The 17,940-nt window shown below is 40.5% G+C and overlaps 1 protein-coding gene and 1 long non-coding RNA gene across 7 annotated transcripts in view; one reads left to right on the forward strand and one right to left on the reverse strand.

The window, feature by feature from the left end:
* DIDO1 (death inducer-obliterator 1) overlaps positions 1–17,940 on the forward strand; it is a 68,094-nt gene that overhangs the window by 13,831 nt on the left and 36,323 nt on the right. For 4 of the 6 annotated variants that reach the window (XM_079978768.1, XM_079978767.1, XM_079978766.1 and 1 more), the window contains exons 3-8: positions 1,087–1,285; positions 3,319–3,417; positions 5,981–6,854; positions 8,622–8,940; positions 11,539–11,745; positions 13,482–13,707. In XM_079978768.1, the coding sequence (XP_079834894.1) occupies positions 1,087–1,285; positions 3,319–3,417; positions 5,981–6,854; positions 8,622–8,940; positions 11,539–11,745; positions 13,482–13,707 (1,924 nt within the window). Of the gene's footprint in view, positions 1–464; positions 627–1,086; positions 1,286–3,318; positions 3,418–5,980; positions 6,855–8,621; positions 8,941–11,538; positions 11,746–13,481; positions 13,708–17,940 lie in introns of those variants that run through there. The other 2 variants (XM_079978769.1, XM_079978770.1) reach the window with 2 other exon arrangements.
* The window catches only part of LOC307218039, a 41,009-nt gene continuing 31,262 nt past the window's right edge, over positions 8,194–17,940 (reverse strand). The window contains exons 8-11 of the long non-coding RNA XR_013839683.1: positions 15,840–17,390; positions 13,413–13,521; positions 11,074–11,211; positions 8,194–8,310 (exon numbers count right to left, since the gene is read on the reverse strand). This is a non-coding gene — a long non-coding RNA (uncharacterized lncRNA). The remainder of the gene's footprint in view (positions 8,311–11,073; positions 11,212–13,412; positions 13,522–15,839; positions 17,391–17,940) is intronic.

The raw sequence follows: 17,940 nt of genomic DNA on the forward strand, positions 1-17,940 counted from the left end.
TATCAAATACCTTATTGTTGTTACAGGGCTCCCATGATAACTTGTCCTATCATAGTAGACTTTATTTGCATAGTATTTAGAAAGCCATCTAGGATATGTGTTGGCACACATTATCTGTAAGTGGTGTTGAATTATAATGTTGCTTAAAGGTTGACACAATTCAAGAAGGAATACTTATGCCCTGTTTATTTGAGAAAGATACATTTCAAAAGTCTATGCTAACATAAATTTCCCCTGAGGTAACCAAATAATAAGCCCTATCTGAAAATGCAGTTTTAGGGAAGAATTATCCTTTTGCATATGGCAAAATATCTGAGAACATAAATAAATTGAGAGAATAAAATTGCATTAGATTTTTCTGTAGCATTTTTTGTGGTTGTTAAAGCCTAGTTTTGTCTGAAGATGGCACTTACAGCAGTTTTGGCCAATCTCTCTTTGTTTTCTGCACTGAACAAATGGTATTGACACAGTATTTAAAGTGCTGGCCCTTTAAATGAGATGGGGTAGAATCTTCAAGCTTTTGATTTCTGGTGGTTGGGATTTGTCGGTTGGGCAAATCCCTGTGTGGGTTAGTGATGGAGAGAGTGAGAACTGGCAGCAGAAGCTCTAGAAAGAAAAACTCAAAAGTAAGAAATTGAAACAAGGGGATGTTTTAATACTGAAGATCTGTTCAAAAACCTTAACATGTAACTTGTTCTTCAAATCATCCCTTAAACAGGAATACCCATATTTTATAGTAGGATGAAGATTTTTCTTTTGCAAGTATTCATTCTATGACTTCACAATAATTTGAAGCTATAAATTACCTTAGTACTCTTTGATTTATAAAAATACCTGTTCCCAATTCCATTCCTGTAAAACACTGATAGAGGCAAAACTTTGAAAGTTGTGGTCGAGTGTAGCATTCACAAATGGTTAATGCTTAATAGGTTTCATCCTGTATGTAATGTAATGAAATTATCCCCTTTAAAAATACGTTGGTGCAAGTTCTAATAATTTAGTTAGTGTGAGCAGGATCTCTTATTTCAAATGGGTAAGAAGTGGTAACGCAAGTGAACAACGATCTAAATACATTTTTTGTAACAGGCAGCCAAACCAAGTGCAGCATTGCTGGTTTCGGAGTCAACAGGATGGCATCAAGATGAACTTTGTGCTTCTGACTTCCCCAGAACAGCCTGCACTGTAGGGCTTATGCTGAGTGACTTGCTTCTGCCCTCCAGTGATTCTTCCTTTGGTTTAAGTCAAGAGGGAGAAAAAATACTGGCATCCTCTAATGCTATGTCAGGTAAAAGCATTTAGAGGATATTGGAGCCTATTCTATTTCATTTGCTTTTTCTGGAAATTAGGATCCACCTTCTTATTTCATAACCTTTCTTTACTATCCAAAGTAAACATATATTAAGATCTTAATTATATACTGTGTTCTGTTGTATTGCAGTCTCTTCAGAATTCTATTGTGCTTTATTTTTCTGTGTATAAGACAACGTTGTTTGCTAAAAAAAAATAGTCAAAAATTAAGGGAGGGTCTTATACATGGATGGTGAATGCACAGGGATTAAACTGTCCCTCCTGGGTGCCTGGCTTGGGCAATCTCCCCCAAAAAGCTCAACTTTGGGTGATCTTGAGTGTTGGTGGGGCACGCCTCGCTGCTGCCCCGGCGCCAGTGGGGGTTGCCATGCTGTTGCCAGTGCTTTGAATGTTTAATGAAATTTCAAAGTTGTTCTGTTTGCTGTTTAAAATATTGATTTCTTAATTTTGGGTTCGGAAAAATAGGAGTCATCTTATACATGGGGGCATCTTATACACGGGAAAATACAATAATTATGAAAGCAAGTCCTAGCTGTGTCCACATTGCTGTGTGACATTGTGTCATATAACATGTTTGTGGAGTTTTGCGGTTCAAAGCTGGGGACTTTGTTGATAATTAGGCAGGGGACAGTTGTCTGAAGAAATTCAGTTCTGAAAAGTTGGAAGTCCAACTTGAGAAGGCTTGCTGTAAGCAGAATAAATTATAGAAATAGTGTTATGACACACCCAGTACAAAGATTGTGTAGGGCTGTTACTCATTTCCCTGCTATTCCATAGGACAAAAGGCATGGACCCTAATCCAGAAGATTTTTCCAATATATTGTGAACGAGTCTTGCATAGATTCAGTATCTCAGGAAGTCCTTTAATGGAATGTGCTGTCTCTCTAATACTGTATGGGGTGACTGGTGAAAATTGTCAGGGTCCCAGTGAGCATGGAAAATGTAGGAAGGCAGACTTACAGACCAGTTTGTGATGTACAGAACATGCTTCCTATTCAGGCACCATTCTTGGATTATGAGCAGTCACTGGAGTGGGAGCCCATAGTGTCGCTGATGTGTATGGTAACAGTTGCTCTATTCAGAGTAGCATAACTGAGGTTATAGGTAAAAAGGAGACTGGAAAGCTATATGGTTGGTGTCTGTGTTCAGTCAATGTGCACTAAGTCAGAATCTCTGGGGTGGGCAAGGGAGCAACTGGAAGTACCTTGTATTATGCTGCAGCACACCTAGAGTACTGCTACGTTTGTTTCTGGCAGACAGCGATTGTGGAGTTGGGAAGAAGGCAAGTGTGGGAACATGTTTTAGCAAGTGCATGCTTTAATTGTCTAACCTGTTCCCTTCAAGCTATATTTAATGTAACAGACAACATACTTTAGATTCCACACATGCTAAAATAAACAGAATGGTGCGTTCATAGGGTAGGAGGCTGCCTTATACAGAGTCAGGCTGTTGGCCCATCTAGCTTGGCATTGTCAGTAGTGACTAGTAGGAGCTGTCCACGGTTTCAGACAGAAGCATTTCCCAGCTCTACCTTGAAGACTGACCCTTTAGACAATATGTGTGCTGTGTTCAAAATACGCTGTATCTGTAGGACCATTACAAAGTTCTGCTTTTTTAAGAGTCATCAGCTGTTTAAATCCCTTCAGGACGCTTTCCAGGTCTCACCCCTCATTGGCCCTGCTTCACACCCAGAGTGTTTCTGCCTAGCTGCAATGTGTCCTTGAATGCTGATGAAGTCTCTAGCTGCTTGCCTGGATGGATGGATAATAGAGGGTGTGTGTATGTGTCTATAGAAAGTAGTTTACTCCAAAAACAAACCTACATTAGTTGCTGTACCCACTTTTGTCTCTGTCCTCACCTGTGATCCTCAGAGGGGAATGTCACTTCAGGCTGAAAAAGGTGCCCTACCCCAAACTAAATATTTTAATGAAATAGCTAATTTGCTTTTCCATGTTTATCAGTTCGAAAGTAAATCAGTGTTAAAAACCTTTTGTGTTTGTTCTTTTTCAGGGGTGATATTTGGGAATAGTGTTATCACTGGTGTGAAAGAAGAGAATCTGGAATCTCTGGCACTGGATTCTGAATCTAATATGGAAACCCGTTCTCTTGGTAAATTATTTTGTTTAGGAAAGTGTATTCTGAATAAAGGCTTCTAATTGTAATTACTTCCATTTCTGATTATTAGGCTGTGAGTGCTGTTGCTTATATAGCCAAAACTGTACCACCCATTCACAAGAGATATATATTGGAAGGTTTGGTTGTGACCTCAAGGTTTGCAGAAGTACAAAAGTATTTCATTAAACAAAATAAGTAGCAGGAAACAGCCCAGTGAGGACTGAGCATGTGCCCTTTTCACAAAATGCTGATTGGTAGGGAAAGGTGAATGAAGTAGCTGGAACCTCAAACACCTGACACTGAAACCTTTTGTTAAAGGTTCCAATTACCTATACAGTGGTACCTTGGTTCTCGAGTTTAATCCGTTCTGAGAGTCAGTTTGACTCCCAAAACGGTTCAAAAACCAAAGTGTAGCTTCTGATTGGTCGCAGGAGCTTCCTGCACTCAAGTGGAAGCCGTGTTGGATGTTAGGCTTCCGAAAAATGGGTTTGCAGTGTTTGAAAGCCAATTTGTTCGGGAGGCAAGCCATTCGAGTACCAAGGTACCACTGTAATAATACTGATCATAGTCTGCATTGATTTGCAATGGAAGTTAATAGTTTTAATAGTTATTTGTCTCTGACTCAACTCTTAAGAATAAGAATAATTTATTTATACCCCGCCCATCTGGCTGGGTTTCCCCAGCCACTCTGGGCGGCTTCCAACAGAGTATTAAAATACAATAGTCTATTAAACATTAAAAGCTTCCCTAAACAGGGCTGCCTTCAGATGTCTTCTAAAAGTCTGGTAGTTGTTTTTCTCTTTGACATCTGGTGAGAGGGCGTTCCACAGAGCGGGTGCCACTACTGAGAAGGCCCTCTGCCTGGTTCCTTTTTACTTGGCTTCTCGCAGCGAGGGAACCACCAGAAGGCCCTTGGTGCTGGTCCTCAGTGTCCAAGCAGAACGATGGGGGTGGAGACACTCCTTCAGGTATACTGGACCGAGGCTGTTTAGGGTTTTAAAGGTCAGCACCAACATTTTGAATTGTGCTCGGAAATGTACTGGGAGCCAGTGTAGGTCTTTCAAGACCGGTGTTATGTGGTCTCAGCGGCCGCTCCCAGTCACCAGTCTAGCTGCCGCATTCTGGATTAGTTGTAGTTTTCGGGTCACCTTCAAAGGTAGCCCCACATAGAGCGCATTGCAGTAGTCCAAGCGAGAGATAACTAGAGCATGCACCACTTTGGCGAGACAGTCCACAGGCAGGTAGGGTCTCAGCTTGAGTACCAGATGGAGCTGATAAACATCTGCCCTGAACACAGAATTGACCTGTGCCTCCATGGACAGCTGTGAGTCCAGAATGACTCCCAGGTTGCGCACCTGGTCTTTCCCCATTCAGTTACCCCATTCAGGACCAGGGAGTCCTCCACACCTGCCCACCTCCTGTCCCCCCAAAAACAGTACTTCTCTCTTGTCAGGATTCAACCTCAATCTGTTAGCCACCATCCATCTTCCAGCCGCCTCCAGACACTCACACAGGACCTTCACCGCCTTCACTGGTTCTGATTTGAAAGAGAGGTAGAGCTGGGTATCATCTGCATAATGATGAACACCCAGCCCAAACCCCCTGATGATCTCTCCCAGTGGCTGCATGTAGATGTTGAAAAGCAAGGGGGAGAGGACAGAACCCTGAGGCACCCCACATGAGAGCCCAGGGGTCTGAACCTCACCCCCCGACTTTCTGAACATGGCCTAGGAGGAAGGAGCGGAACCACTGTATAACAGTGCCCCCAGCTCCCAGCCCACTAGACGGTCCACAAGGATGTTATGGTCGATGGTGTCAAGAGCCGCTGAGAGATCCAGCAGAACTAGGAAACATATATATATAAATAGATGTAAACTGCTTTGATATTTTTATGATAATAGCAGTATATAGATATTTTTAAAAATAAATAAGTAAAACTTTGCAGTTACTTGACTCTCATATACTGCTACAGAACATAAATAATTGTATCTCTTGTATTTGGGGAATTTCCTGTTCGTTATAGGTCAGCATTCCCAACCTGATGTATTCCAATGTGTTGGGCTACAATTTTCATCATACTATCCAGGGTTGATGGGAGTTATAACCTAAAGCATTTGTAGGTTACCAGGTTGGGGAAGATGGATCCAAGCCAATAGACAAATGGCTAGTTGTACTTGTGAATTCATAACCCTGAGCAGACTTTTATATAATAGGCTGAGTCCATTCATCTTGATCATAGTCTCCACCTACCCATTGCCAGGATAGGTAGCTGCCATATTGGTGAGCTGACAGTCATTTGTTGATTAAGCCTGAAAGGGAAGAGGCGCGGAAAAACAAGGTGTAATGGACAGAGAAACTAAACACTATGCCCTGTTTCTACTATAACCTTGCATTCTGTTTAGTTGGAATTTCAAGAGGAAGTATGTTTTTGCTCAAAAGTTCAAAAATGAAACATACACAGGAAGAAATGTAAAACATGTTACTGTTTATGGGAAAGAAATTTTAAAATCCATGTTTAAAATATGCAATTCTTTGTATCATTTCTCTTCAACATCAGCTTTGGATGACAAAAGTGAGCAAAGCAATGACGATGAACAAAAAACAATCAAACCCACAAGTAAGGAGTTCAAGAAAACTTGGGGGTTTCGGAGAACTACAATTGCAAAGCGTGAAGGTTTAGGGGATGCTGAAATGGACATCACCGAACAGTCATCTCCACAGCAGCAAAGTCTGGCTCTTAGGCGTAGTGGGCGACAGCCCAAACGCACTGAACGGGTAGAAGAATTTCTTACAACTGTAAGGCGCAGAGGAAGAAAGAATCTTCCCACAGCTCTTGAGGACTTCAGCGAGCCAGCATCCTGCCATGTTACTGACATTGAAACTGCTTCTGAAGGCAGTGTAGAAAGCATGTCAGATGTAAAAGCCATGTCTCAGAAGTGTCACTCCAAGGACATTAAGGGCCAGCCAGCTGGGAAGGGGAGAGCCACTAAAGAACATGACTATGAGGAAAGGGAGGATGATTCATCTGACAGTGATAGTGATGGGTTAACACTGAAAGAGCTACAGAACCGTCTAAGAAAGAAATGTGTCGAGCAGAAACCTACAGAACTAACTCTGAAAGAGTTACAGAATCGCCTCAGGAAAAAACATCAAGAACAAAATCCTACAGAGACAGTTGATGTCCAAGCAGGCAACCAAATTAAGACTGAAATAGCTGTAAAGCAAGAACCAGAAAGTACAGGCAATACCGAGGCTGGAGATCAAGGAACAGTTCCCAAAGAAATGAGTGAAGCAGTTCAGGTTAAGAAAGAAGGAAGATCTCCTGCGCATACTGGGGATGAACCTGAAGAATCCAAAAAGAGGAAATCAGAGTCTGAAGTTTATGATCCTAGTACTCTGTACTGTATCTGTCAGCAGCCTCACAACAACAGGTATTACCTATTTATTTATTTCATAAAATTTATACACTGCTTGATTGTAAAAAAAAAAACCCTCAAAGTGGTTTAAAAAAGATAAATGAGGAAAATCAAGAAAAATTCACACCCATACTTTATAATATACAGAAGTTAAAATAGTTTTTCACAAACTATTTTTGTGAAATAAACCCCGCCACCAAATAGTTTCTAAAATAGCTACAGTGGTACCTCTGGTTATGAACTTAATTCATTCTGGAGGTCCATTCTTAACTGGAAACCGTTCTTAACCTGAGGTACCACTTTAGCTAATGGGCCTGCCGTGCCGCCGGCACGTGATTTCTGTTCTCATCCTGAGGTAAAGTTCTTAACCTGAGGTACCACTTCTGGGTTAGCAGAGCTTGTAACCTGAAGTGTTTGTAACCCGAGGTACCACTGTATAGTAGTTGGATAAAATCTTTAAACATGAAATAGACAGTTTTGAAATTTTTGCTCTTAAGAGACAGTCTATTATGTACAAGAACTTTTTATAGAGGTTTGAAAGTTTTGAGTGATAGAGGGATAGTTGTTGAATGCAGTTGAGAGAGCATGTATATGGAACTTTCAAACAACAATTTAATTTTGTGTTGCTCGGAATGCACAATTTAAAATACATCTGCTGTGCTACCACATGACTCTTCACATACATCTACCACTATTGTTCAGTCCCAGTAGTCTGAGATAAAGGTAAAGGTACCCCTGCCCGTACGGGCCAGTCTTGACAGACTCTGGGGTTGTGCGCCCATCTCACTTAAGAGGCCAGGGGCCAGTGCTGTCCGGAGACACTTCCGGGTCACGTGGCCAGCGTGACATCGCTGCTCTGGCCAGAGCCAGAGCCAGAGCCGCACACGGAAACGCCGTTTACCTTCCCGCTGGTAAGCGGTCCCTATTTATCTACTTGCACCCAGAGGTGCTTTCGAACTGCTAGGTTGGCAGGCGCTGGGACCGAGCAGCGGGAGCGCACCCCGCCGCAGGGATTCGAACCGCCGACCTTTCGATCGGCAAGTCCTAGGCGCTGAGGCTTTAACCCACAGCGCCACCTGCGTCCCCTTAGTCTGAGATACAGAAGTTCTAATTTAGGGTGGAAGCGTTCATATGGTCTAATCTGTCAAGAGGGAAGTAGTGCTCTGAATTTTCAAGAAGGGAAAATGCAGTTTTGGGAAGGCTTGTTATAGGATTATGGAACCATAGAGTTGGAAGGGACCCCGAGAGTCATGTGGTCCAGCCCCCTGCAATGCAGGAATCTCAGATAAAGCAACCATTACAGATAGCCATCCAACCTCTGCTTAAAAACCTCCAAAGAAGGAGAGTCCACAACCCTCCCGAGGGAGTCTGTTCCACCGTTGAACAGCTCTTCAACATCAGAAAGCTTTCCCATAAGTTTAGTCAGAATCTCCTTTCTTGTAACTTGAAGCCATTGTTGTTCCTGAGTAGTCTGTAGGAATGCAAAGGTGCAAAGAAAGACAATTGTATATGGGTTTAGCAAAGCAGTGGGAGTCATATGTAGGGGTGAAATTGCATCATTTACTGAGACATTTGGGCATTTAATTATGTAAAGAAAAGAGTTAAATGGGATAATGAAGTAAGCTTTTGTCTGATTTCATATAGATGTGGGATCTTTTTTATTTACTGTTTTGGTGATATGACTAATTTTATTGGCTGTATTTGATTGCAATCAGACAGATTTTGTAAAACTGAAGTATTTCACATTAATGATATATTTTTGCCAACCCTTTCCTTTTTTAGGTTTATGATTTGTTGTGATAGATGTGAGGAATGGTTTCATGGAAACTGCGTAGGGATTTCAGAGGCTCGTGGGCGACTCTTGGAAAGGAATGGGGAGGACTATATCTGCCCAAATTGCACCATTCTGCAGGTGCATGATGAGACAGTTATGGATGCAGACCAACAACAAACCATGTTGGGACAGGTAACAGGTGATGGCACAGAGCTTACAAGCATAGGAACTGTTGAGCAAAAGTCCATTGAAGACCAAGGAATCAAGGGACGGATTGAAAAGGCTGCTAATCCCAGTGGAAAGAAAAAGCTCAAAATATTTCAACCAGTGAGTATTTAATTTGTAGTGACATGAGGCTAAGTGTGTTTCTAGTGCAACTGTTCTGGTTCAGAACTGAAGTGAAAGAAAAAGTCACCCTAGGTATAATTAAATTTTGTATTTTTTGTATGTTAGTTATTGTATTAAGCAAATACACTACTTAGATATAGGTAATTCATTATACTTAGTGAATCAGAATACAGTGGTGCCCCGCAAGACGAACGCCTCGCAAGACGGAAAACCCGCTAGACGAAAGGGTTTTCCGTTTTGGAGGCGCTTCGCAAAACGAATTTCCCTATGGGCTTGCTTTGCAAGAAGAAAATGTCTTGCGAGTTCCTGCGGGTTTCCCCCCTTTTTTCCCCCTTTTCCTAAGCCGCTAAGCCACTTATCAGCTGATCCGCTGATAAGCCGCTTAACAGCTGGTCGCTAAAAGCCGCTAAACCGCTAATAGCGCTAATCCGCTAAACTGTCAATGGGCTTGCTTCGCAAGACGAAAAAACCGCTATACGAAGAGCCACACGGAACGGATTAATTTCGTCTTGCGAGGCACCACTGTACTAATATATTTTAGAAGAGGAAATAGGGGAAATATTGCTCATTCTTAGCTACCTTTGTTGCATCTGTATGCTGTTCTGTCATTCTGTCTTGGTTCTCCCTTGCTATAGGGCTATAATTTGATGTTTGTTTGTTTAAATGTTACCAAGTTTCTTAGACATTACATTAACAAAATGCTTTCTCTTTTCTCTCTATTTCCTATCCCCTAAGTATCTCCTTCCACAATTGTCCTATTTATCCTATATACAAAGAAGGAAAAGGTGGGGTGAGGGAACAACATATTTGATGGAATAGTCATAGCACACACTCCCTGCTGCATGAATATCAGTTTAAGATATAGAAGAGCTATCCATAACCATAATTTCTTTTTGTCTTCTGCTTCAGTTATTTTAAAAATAGGGAACAGATTATTATGAAAGCCTCTACTCATTTCTGAATCTCAGAAGTTGCTAATTGCTTCTAGGTTTCTGTATATCAGGAATAGGAAGTCTTTGACCCTGCAAATGTTAGTCTGCAATTCCCATCATCCCTAACTATTGGCTATTTCAGCTAGGTTTGATGGAAGTTGGAGTCCAAGAACATTTGGAGGATCAAGCTCCATGCCTATCAAGGCTATACAGTGGACCCTCCGGATATGAACTTAATTCATCCAGGGAGTCCGTAATCGCCCCGAAAAGTCCATACCCGGTGGCGCCGCTTATGCGCATGCACACGGCGCAGTAGAGCGCTTCTGTGCGGCGAAACCTGGAAGTATACACTTCCGGGTTTGCCACATTTGTAACTCGAAATTACATCACCCGATGGTAACATAACCTAAGGTACCACTGTACATGATTTCAATTTCTGTTGTTAATTTTGTTGTAGAGTTGATTAGATGTTACTAGAGAGTTCTGGCATTTTTATTGCAATGTGCCATAATCTAAATCCTTTTTCTATTGGTCTGAAAAGGCTGAAAAGGCCCAAATCTACTTACACTTTATAAAATAAGTAAGATTTATAAAAAATAATCAGCATAACTGTTGGGAGATGAATTATTAAAGCAGATCCTTCTTCCACACATTTGATAATAAACCAGATGACAGCACCAGATTCTGGAGGCAAATTATTATAGTAGACAAATTATGCAAATTTCACTTAATCTTACACTATACGTGATCTATAACTCCATGAGTAGAACTTACCATGAACTAATATGGAATTTGCTAATCCCTAGTTTCTAGTAAAAACATAATTCAAGGCATACCTATTCTGGAATAGATTATCAAAGTGTGGAACATACCAGAAATTGGGGTGGAGGAAACAGAACAGAGTTGAGAGATGGGAGACCAACCAAAGAGTATTTAGAAAGTGAGGAATGGAGTACAGGGGGATGCAAAGGGAAGGAGAAATGTCCCAAATCAAATGAGATGTCTGCATTTCAGATTATCTCTTTACTTTCCCTACACTCATTCCGATGAGGTTCAGGCAAGGGCCCCAGGCTTCCACGGAGCCTTGGTGGGGGGGAGAGAAAGGGTGGAAAGCATTCTTTCTGTGAACTCCTTTCATTCACTTATGAATTCACACTGATTAGTCTAGATAACAGCTCACCTTTACGTGGGAGGAATCCTCCCAGAAGGCAAAAAGTAGATTTCGCATCCCCACTGCCCTTGCTCGTAGAGGTTGTCACTGTGTCAGAACTTAACATTACCTTCCTTAGTCAAGTAGACTAAGTAGACTTGACTATTTCTAAAAAAACAAAAACCCAAGTTCTACAAATCTTTTTAGAATGTACATCCAAACATACATGCAGAAACTTTGAGTAAGAAAAACACCTATAGATTGCAAAATGCAGACAGTCTTTAGCACATGAACACATATAAAAAAGATAGAAACAGATGAAAAATAGAAGAGCAAACCACCATTAAGAAAAGCAAGTCTTTAAAATATATCTGAGCTTTGTCAAAGTGCATGTAAGACAGCTCTGTTTTTAGCATTGTTGTGTCAAAATCTTGCCAGTGATAAAGAGGTTAAACATTTTTCTTTTCTTTTTTAATTTCTTGTGCTGTTCTTCAGGTAGTTGAAGAGCCTGAAGCAGCCAGTTGCATTGGCCCAGGGTGTTCTAATGTTGCTCAGTCAGGTTCTGTGTACTGTGGTCATGAATGCATTCTCAAACATGCAGCAGCCACCATGAAGTTTCTAAGTGAAGGCAAAGAGCAAAAGCCAAAAGAGAAGACCAAACCAAAAGTTGAACGAGCTGTTGTCGTAAAACCTCAGCCTATGGTAAGTCTGAATTGTTTTTGAAGTAAATAGCCCTTCCCACACCACACACAGAGGGAGATCTTGGAGGAACAGACATTTTGTAAAATAGAAAAAAAATCATTTGCATGGTAAAAGATCCAGATTTTTCATCAAGTTATTTTGAGTGCTCCCATGATGAGATCTCATCATTCTATCTAACTAAGAACATAATATCTTTGCTGGATCAGAACAAATGCCTATCTAGTACACCATCCTGTTCCCTCTGTGGCTTATGAGAAATGCACAAGCAGGGCATTTCAACTGTTCTTTACCTTAGTATGGTAATTAATTTTCTTCCTGTAGTATATAACCATTGATAGCCTTATACTCAAGAAATTTAACTAATTCCCATTTAAAGCAGTCTATGTTGGTTATTATCATACTTCGATGATTTTATACTGTGTGAAGAAGTATTTCCTTTTGTGTGTCCTGAATCTTCTATCCATTTAGCTAATTTGAATGAGCACAACTTCTGGTGTTGTGGGGGGGGGGGGTATCACAGTTTCCATCCTAAATCCCACCACCACCTTTGCTGTGAGAGCAGCATTATCATATACCGTATTTTTTGCTCTATAAGACTCACTTTTTCCCTCCTAAAAAGTAAGCGGAAATGTGTGTGCGTCTTATGGAGCGAATGCAGGCTGCGCAGCTATCCCAGAAGCCAGAACGGCAAGAGGGATTGCTGCTTTCACTGTGCAGCAATCCCTCTTGCTGTTCTGGCTTCTGAGATTCAGAATATTTTTTTTCTTGTTTTCCTCCTCCAAAAACTAGGTGCGTCTTGTGGTCTGGTGTATCTTACAGAGCGAAAAATACGGTATATGTCTGCTTTCCTTTACAGAATCATTAAAAGAACTGCTGTCTCTCCTAAGAATATGCTGTTTTATAGCACTAGTTACAAAGCAATCTACAACTTAGATTGTTAGCCACATTAAGACCAGAAGGTATCAAAAAACAAACAAACTCAAAACCAGTAACATTCCTTGAAAAAGACATTTGATACATCGCTGGCACACACATGTTCACAATTGCAGATTGGTGCCCCATTTGATCTCATTAAGCTGATACAGTTCTCATAATAGTCTCATACAGAGGTTCTTGTTTGTAAAAGCATACATGAGAACAGGGATCAGCACGCTAAGCTGTGCCTCACTGTTGCTCACCAACTCATGGAGAGCAAAGATCTACGTGTTTAATGGTCATAGCAATAGCATAAAAATTTATTGCAGAATAGAGAATGATTTTGAAAACATTTGCCCTGTGCAGTCACTTGATCACGAGTGCACTAAACTCACTCTCTTCCCTGTCCCCTGCTGTCGCCCACCAGTTCAGGGAAGGGAAACCGCTGAAGTGAGGAACTTCCTGTACTCATGGAGGCTCCCCAAACAAATTAGAACCACGGTTAGGCGCAGGTTGTTCTTTGCTTCAGATCCTGTGCACCCATGTTAATCTATGGGTTGGCGGAACATCAGCTACAAACAGGTGCTCAACCACCTATTATGATCTGCATTCACTTTGCTATAGTTTTGTGTTGTGCATACTATTGATCACAAGCCAGGGTTATAGTTTCTGGAGGTGGCATGCAGAGAACTATAATACGGAATTTTGTTGTATGAGATGTTTGCAAGTTCTCTAATACACAACGAACTGACGTCTACTCCTGTGATATGATGACTGTATTATTGCAATACTTAGTGATTAAGGTTCTGCTGGTTACACAGGCCGGTATCAAACCTCTCTCCGCACAGAAGAGACCAGCTCCTGAAAAAAGAGAGATTATCATGAAGAAAACCGTGGCAGCACCCGTAAAGACCGAAGCAAATACTCAGACAGTTGCTAAAGAGCCAGCTTCAGAAAGCAGCACACCATCCTGGGCAAGCGATCATAATTATAATGCAGTAAAGCCAGAAAAGACTCCTGCCATTTCATCATCACTGTTGTTCAAATGTATGTATTTCACAGGGATATACCTCTGCAATCATTACACTTTCCTTGAGTACCTTTCAACTTTTGACCCTGTTAAATTAGAAAGGGGTTTTAATTACGGTCTTTCCCCATCTTCAAAGATTTGCACACATACCTCTCAGGGAGAGTTTCAAGGCTCATATATAGAAATGACAACTTGGGGTTTTCTCTCAGGTTGTATAAAATGGCACTTAAGCGTATACTTGCAGGTTAACAAACCTATTATTTTTCATAGATGATAGGTATGTTCTAATAGAAGGTAGGTAATGATAAACATTTATTTGTTTCCTAAGTTTATATAATGTACAGAGTAACTGTTTTGTTCACTTTCATTTAAGTCCCTATCTGCCTTTGCATTATGACTTAGGAATGTCAGGTCTACAAGGTTTCTGAATGATTCAAATGGATAATTTACATGCATACACAACCACACAACTTTTAGGTATTAATTTTGGGGAGTTTTGGGAGGGGCTGATCCTCCTTCCAAGAATGTGACTTACATGAAATCATGTCAAGGCCCATCTTAAACCATAGGGATTTTTATCTATGAAAGGTATGTGTCAGAGGCATTCGTCAAGGTAGAACAATAGGAGGAGAGTTCTCACCTTGAATGTCACAATTTTAAAGTATTTGAAGAACATTTTTGGCAATGTTTAGCTTATAAAGGTAAGTAAGTTAGCACTTTGCAATGTAAAAATGATTGTTCTCTTAGGCCTGTTATACTTCCTTCATTTAAACAGTGTTGCAGGGTTTTTTTATTGCATGGCAAAAGGTAAAGGACTTAATGCTCAAATGTGTCAGACATATTTGTAATCCCCGATATAAGGCTCTGCATCAGTAACAGTAGAAAAAGACAAAACTCTTAGGTCTGCTACTAAAATAACAGTCTCTAAATGTTTGCTTGATTTCCACTGGAAGATGGCTTTGGTGAAACCCTGAAAGAATGGAGTTCCAGGGCTTGAGGAGAAGCCACCTTTCATTTCGGCCTGCTTTCATTTTGGGGGGTTTGACCAACAAAGTAATGCCTTTTGCTTGTCAGTGGCAGCCAAGAGCAGAAGGACTTGGTATCTAAGGCATGTAGGATTCAAACACCTTTATTTAAAACCTCCCGTAGGTTTGTTTCTCCTTGTCACTTTCATTAACCCAGCCCAGCCTTTCAACGAAATCTACGAAGCTTGCTAGCCCACCTGCCTGCACATAGCCCTATGGGTCACTTCTGGCACAACAGTCTGAAAGAGCCAGTTATCTTCCAGCTTACTAAAGCTTCCTTACCTAGTCACTTCAAGGCTACTTTGCCAGGCAAGTGGCTATTGAGAAGCCTAATCTCAGCAATGTCTATATCAATTGTACATTAACTGGTACATTATCAAAATGTGAGCATTTTTGTGAAATCCCATAACTAGCAGGGAAATTTAGAGTTGGAACTATCTTTTTGTCGTTGCTGTTATGCTTGAAAATGGACATATTCATTTAGTTTGCATTTAGTGAAGAGCTTTCACCATCTCTAGAAGCTGCTCCCACTTCAAGGTAAGTTCTATGAATGTCTTCAGGTTATTTGTATCACTGCTAAACTACCAAATATAAATTCATTCATTGAAACGACTCCTTTCTCCTTCAGTGGTGGAGGTTATCCAGGAGTGGTTACTCCTCCCCCTTTCTTGGGAGGCAGTGTTATAAAGATTTGTATCTGTAGACTGATTAGTCCTGGCACTATGTGGGGTTGGGCATGTACAGAAGTCTTATTGATCATCACCTGATGGAGTAGATCTGGATCTCACATACATTACATGAAACTTCATTCATTTCCTTTCTGATCTCTGAAAAACACACTATTATGGTAGATAGCAATAAGCTCTACAGCATTAGAGACATGGCACCCTACTATGCTCCATCTACTCTTGCATGTCTTTGCACTCCTCAGAAATATCTAAAGTACTTATGACCCCATGATGATTGGATGCTCGCTGCACTGTAGTGCCTGGTCGTGAGTGTTCATTTTCCTGAAAAATGACCTTAAAAACATCACACTCTTAAATTAGATGTTAGTAAAGGGAACTTTTTAGATAACTGCACTAGTTTCCTTTCATAATAGCTATAAGTTACTCTAGAGTTACTTTAGAGCAGAGGTTCCCAAACTGGTCTGCAGGATTCATTCAAGTGGTCCATGACATGTCTCCAACAGTACAGTCTAGCACAGTGCATCACAGTCACTACAACAAACAGAGAAATCATTAAGTAGTCCTCCAAGACCCTCAGTAATTTTCAGGTGGTTTGTGTCTGTGTGTGGGGGATTTGGGGAAATGCTGCTCTAGAGTAATTTTGTACAGTAAGGTCCTTTTCAGAGTTATGCTCAATACTTCACCCAGCACCTAGTGGGATCCTACTACACATTAAGCAAACACATGATACTGCTGTTCTGAGGAACTTCAGATGCAAAGAATAAAGGAGACACCATGCATATTGCTCTGGGCAAAACAATAACACTGTAGGGAGGAAAAGGATTCCCTGTTGCTCTAGTATACCTTGTAGGCTGATAGTGTACTGTGGGGAGGGGAAGAAGTAGCTTCAGTGTTATATATCCTATTACTGTGACAGGTATCTTACTATAACATCAAATGTCCCTTATCCATGATTACATTTTTTTTAAAAAAAATGCTCGTAGGGAGAGGGTTGGGAATTAGCAGATCAAGTTCTCAATTTGGACTTCTAGTCCTTGGCTATTGAGTCACTATCAATGATTCAATGAAACTTCAAGTACTGAGGAAGGGAAGCCGTGTTCTGTACCCAAACATTCCTGTCACACCTTTGTCACTGTTTACAGGTACTCAGCCACTGGAGGCAAAATTTCTGTTACTCAGAAAAAGAGTGGGGTTTTCTTTCAGTCTTATTAGAGTGATTTATTGTGGGTTATCCCATTTTACCCTGACAACAGCTTTGTAAGGCAAGTCAGGCTGAGAGATAGTAACTTCCCAGTGAATGTTCTAATTGAACAAGGTTTTGAACCTGAGTTCCCCACATTAAATTCAAAAAGTTCAGCTATTTGACTATGCTTGAATTTATTTGTTTCTTAACAGCAAACAATATACAATCATACCCTGCTTTACGAGAGTAGGATGGAAAGGAGAATTTCAGATTACTTAAACATGCTGTTCAGTACACAACTTCAACATTAAAAACACAGCTATAAAACCAAATCTGTATTGCCATAATTATGTATATGTGTCTATTGCGATAACATTTTTGATGCAGCATTTTAATGCAGATCAGTAGGGAATTCACTTACTCTGTCATTCTGAAAGTATGATGGTGTCATACATTACTTCTTATTACAAAACCAATCCAGAAATCCGATGGATGAACCTTCTGCCACCTACTGGGCAGGAGAGAGATTAAAGTTTCTTAAATTTTGTTGTTCTTAGTTGATTCTGACTGTCTAGAATCAGAACACTGATGATAGGATTTAAAACTAACATCTCATTTCAACACACCATCTGCTTTTCCTTTGCAGTTGAGAAAAATGAAATTGATAGATTTACTGGCCACAATGAAAGCTTTAATGTACTTCTGACTTCAAAACACAATTTCATTGTAGCTTTTATTTCTCTCTGTAAAAACTAGAATATTAATGAGTCACTGGGAGTTGAAAATGTTTTGTCAGTGGAAAGCTGTGAAAGAAAAAGCAATAATGAAATTAGGGGAAGTATATATGACAAGCCCTTATAAAAATAACATCTTACTAACACACCACCTATCTGATTGGGTTGCACCTGCCACTCTGGGTGGCTGGGTCCATAAGCAAAAGAGGAATTCAAAAAGAAATTCTAGCAATGAAATGGTTAAATCAGTATATAGTTGGTCCTGCTTTAAGCTGCTTTTTCTAATAAGTCAGGACTAGTCTTTAATACTCTCCTCAGCCCTTCCTTTCCATTATAGTTGGTTTTAAAGTGCTAGAATGCTTTAACATCACATTGATCTATACTGAGGTCAAGAGTAGTGTCAGAGTGCTGTTGCAAACTCCATTTCTCAGGTAGTAGTAATCAATTAAAAGTGCTTAAATTGAAGGAAGTAATTAGCAGTCTGGTGAGAAGAGAAAGGGGCTGGCAACATCTCAAGATACAGCCAGGATATTCTAAACAGTAGAGGAAGCATATCACTAATTTTTCTTCAAAATCAGCAGAACACGTTGAAGTTCAATGTTTTCTCATTGTAGAGCTT

Source organism: Podarcis cretensis (assembly GCF_951804945.1).
Source record: "Podarcis cretensis genome assembly, chromosome: 6".
NCBI lineage: Eukaryota > Metazoa > Chordata > Lepidosauria > Squamata > Lacertidae > Podarcis > Podarcis cretensis.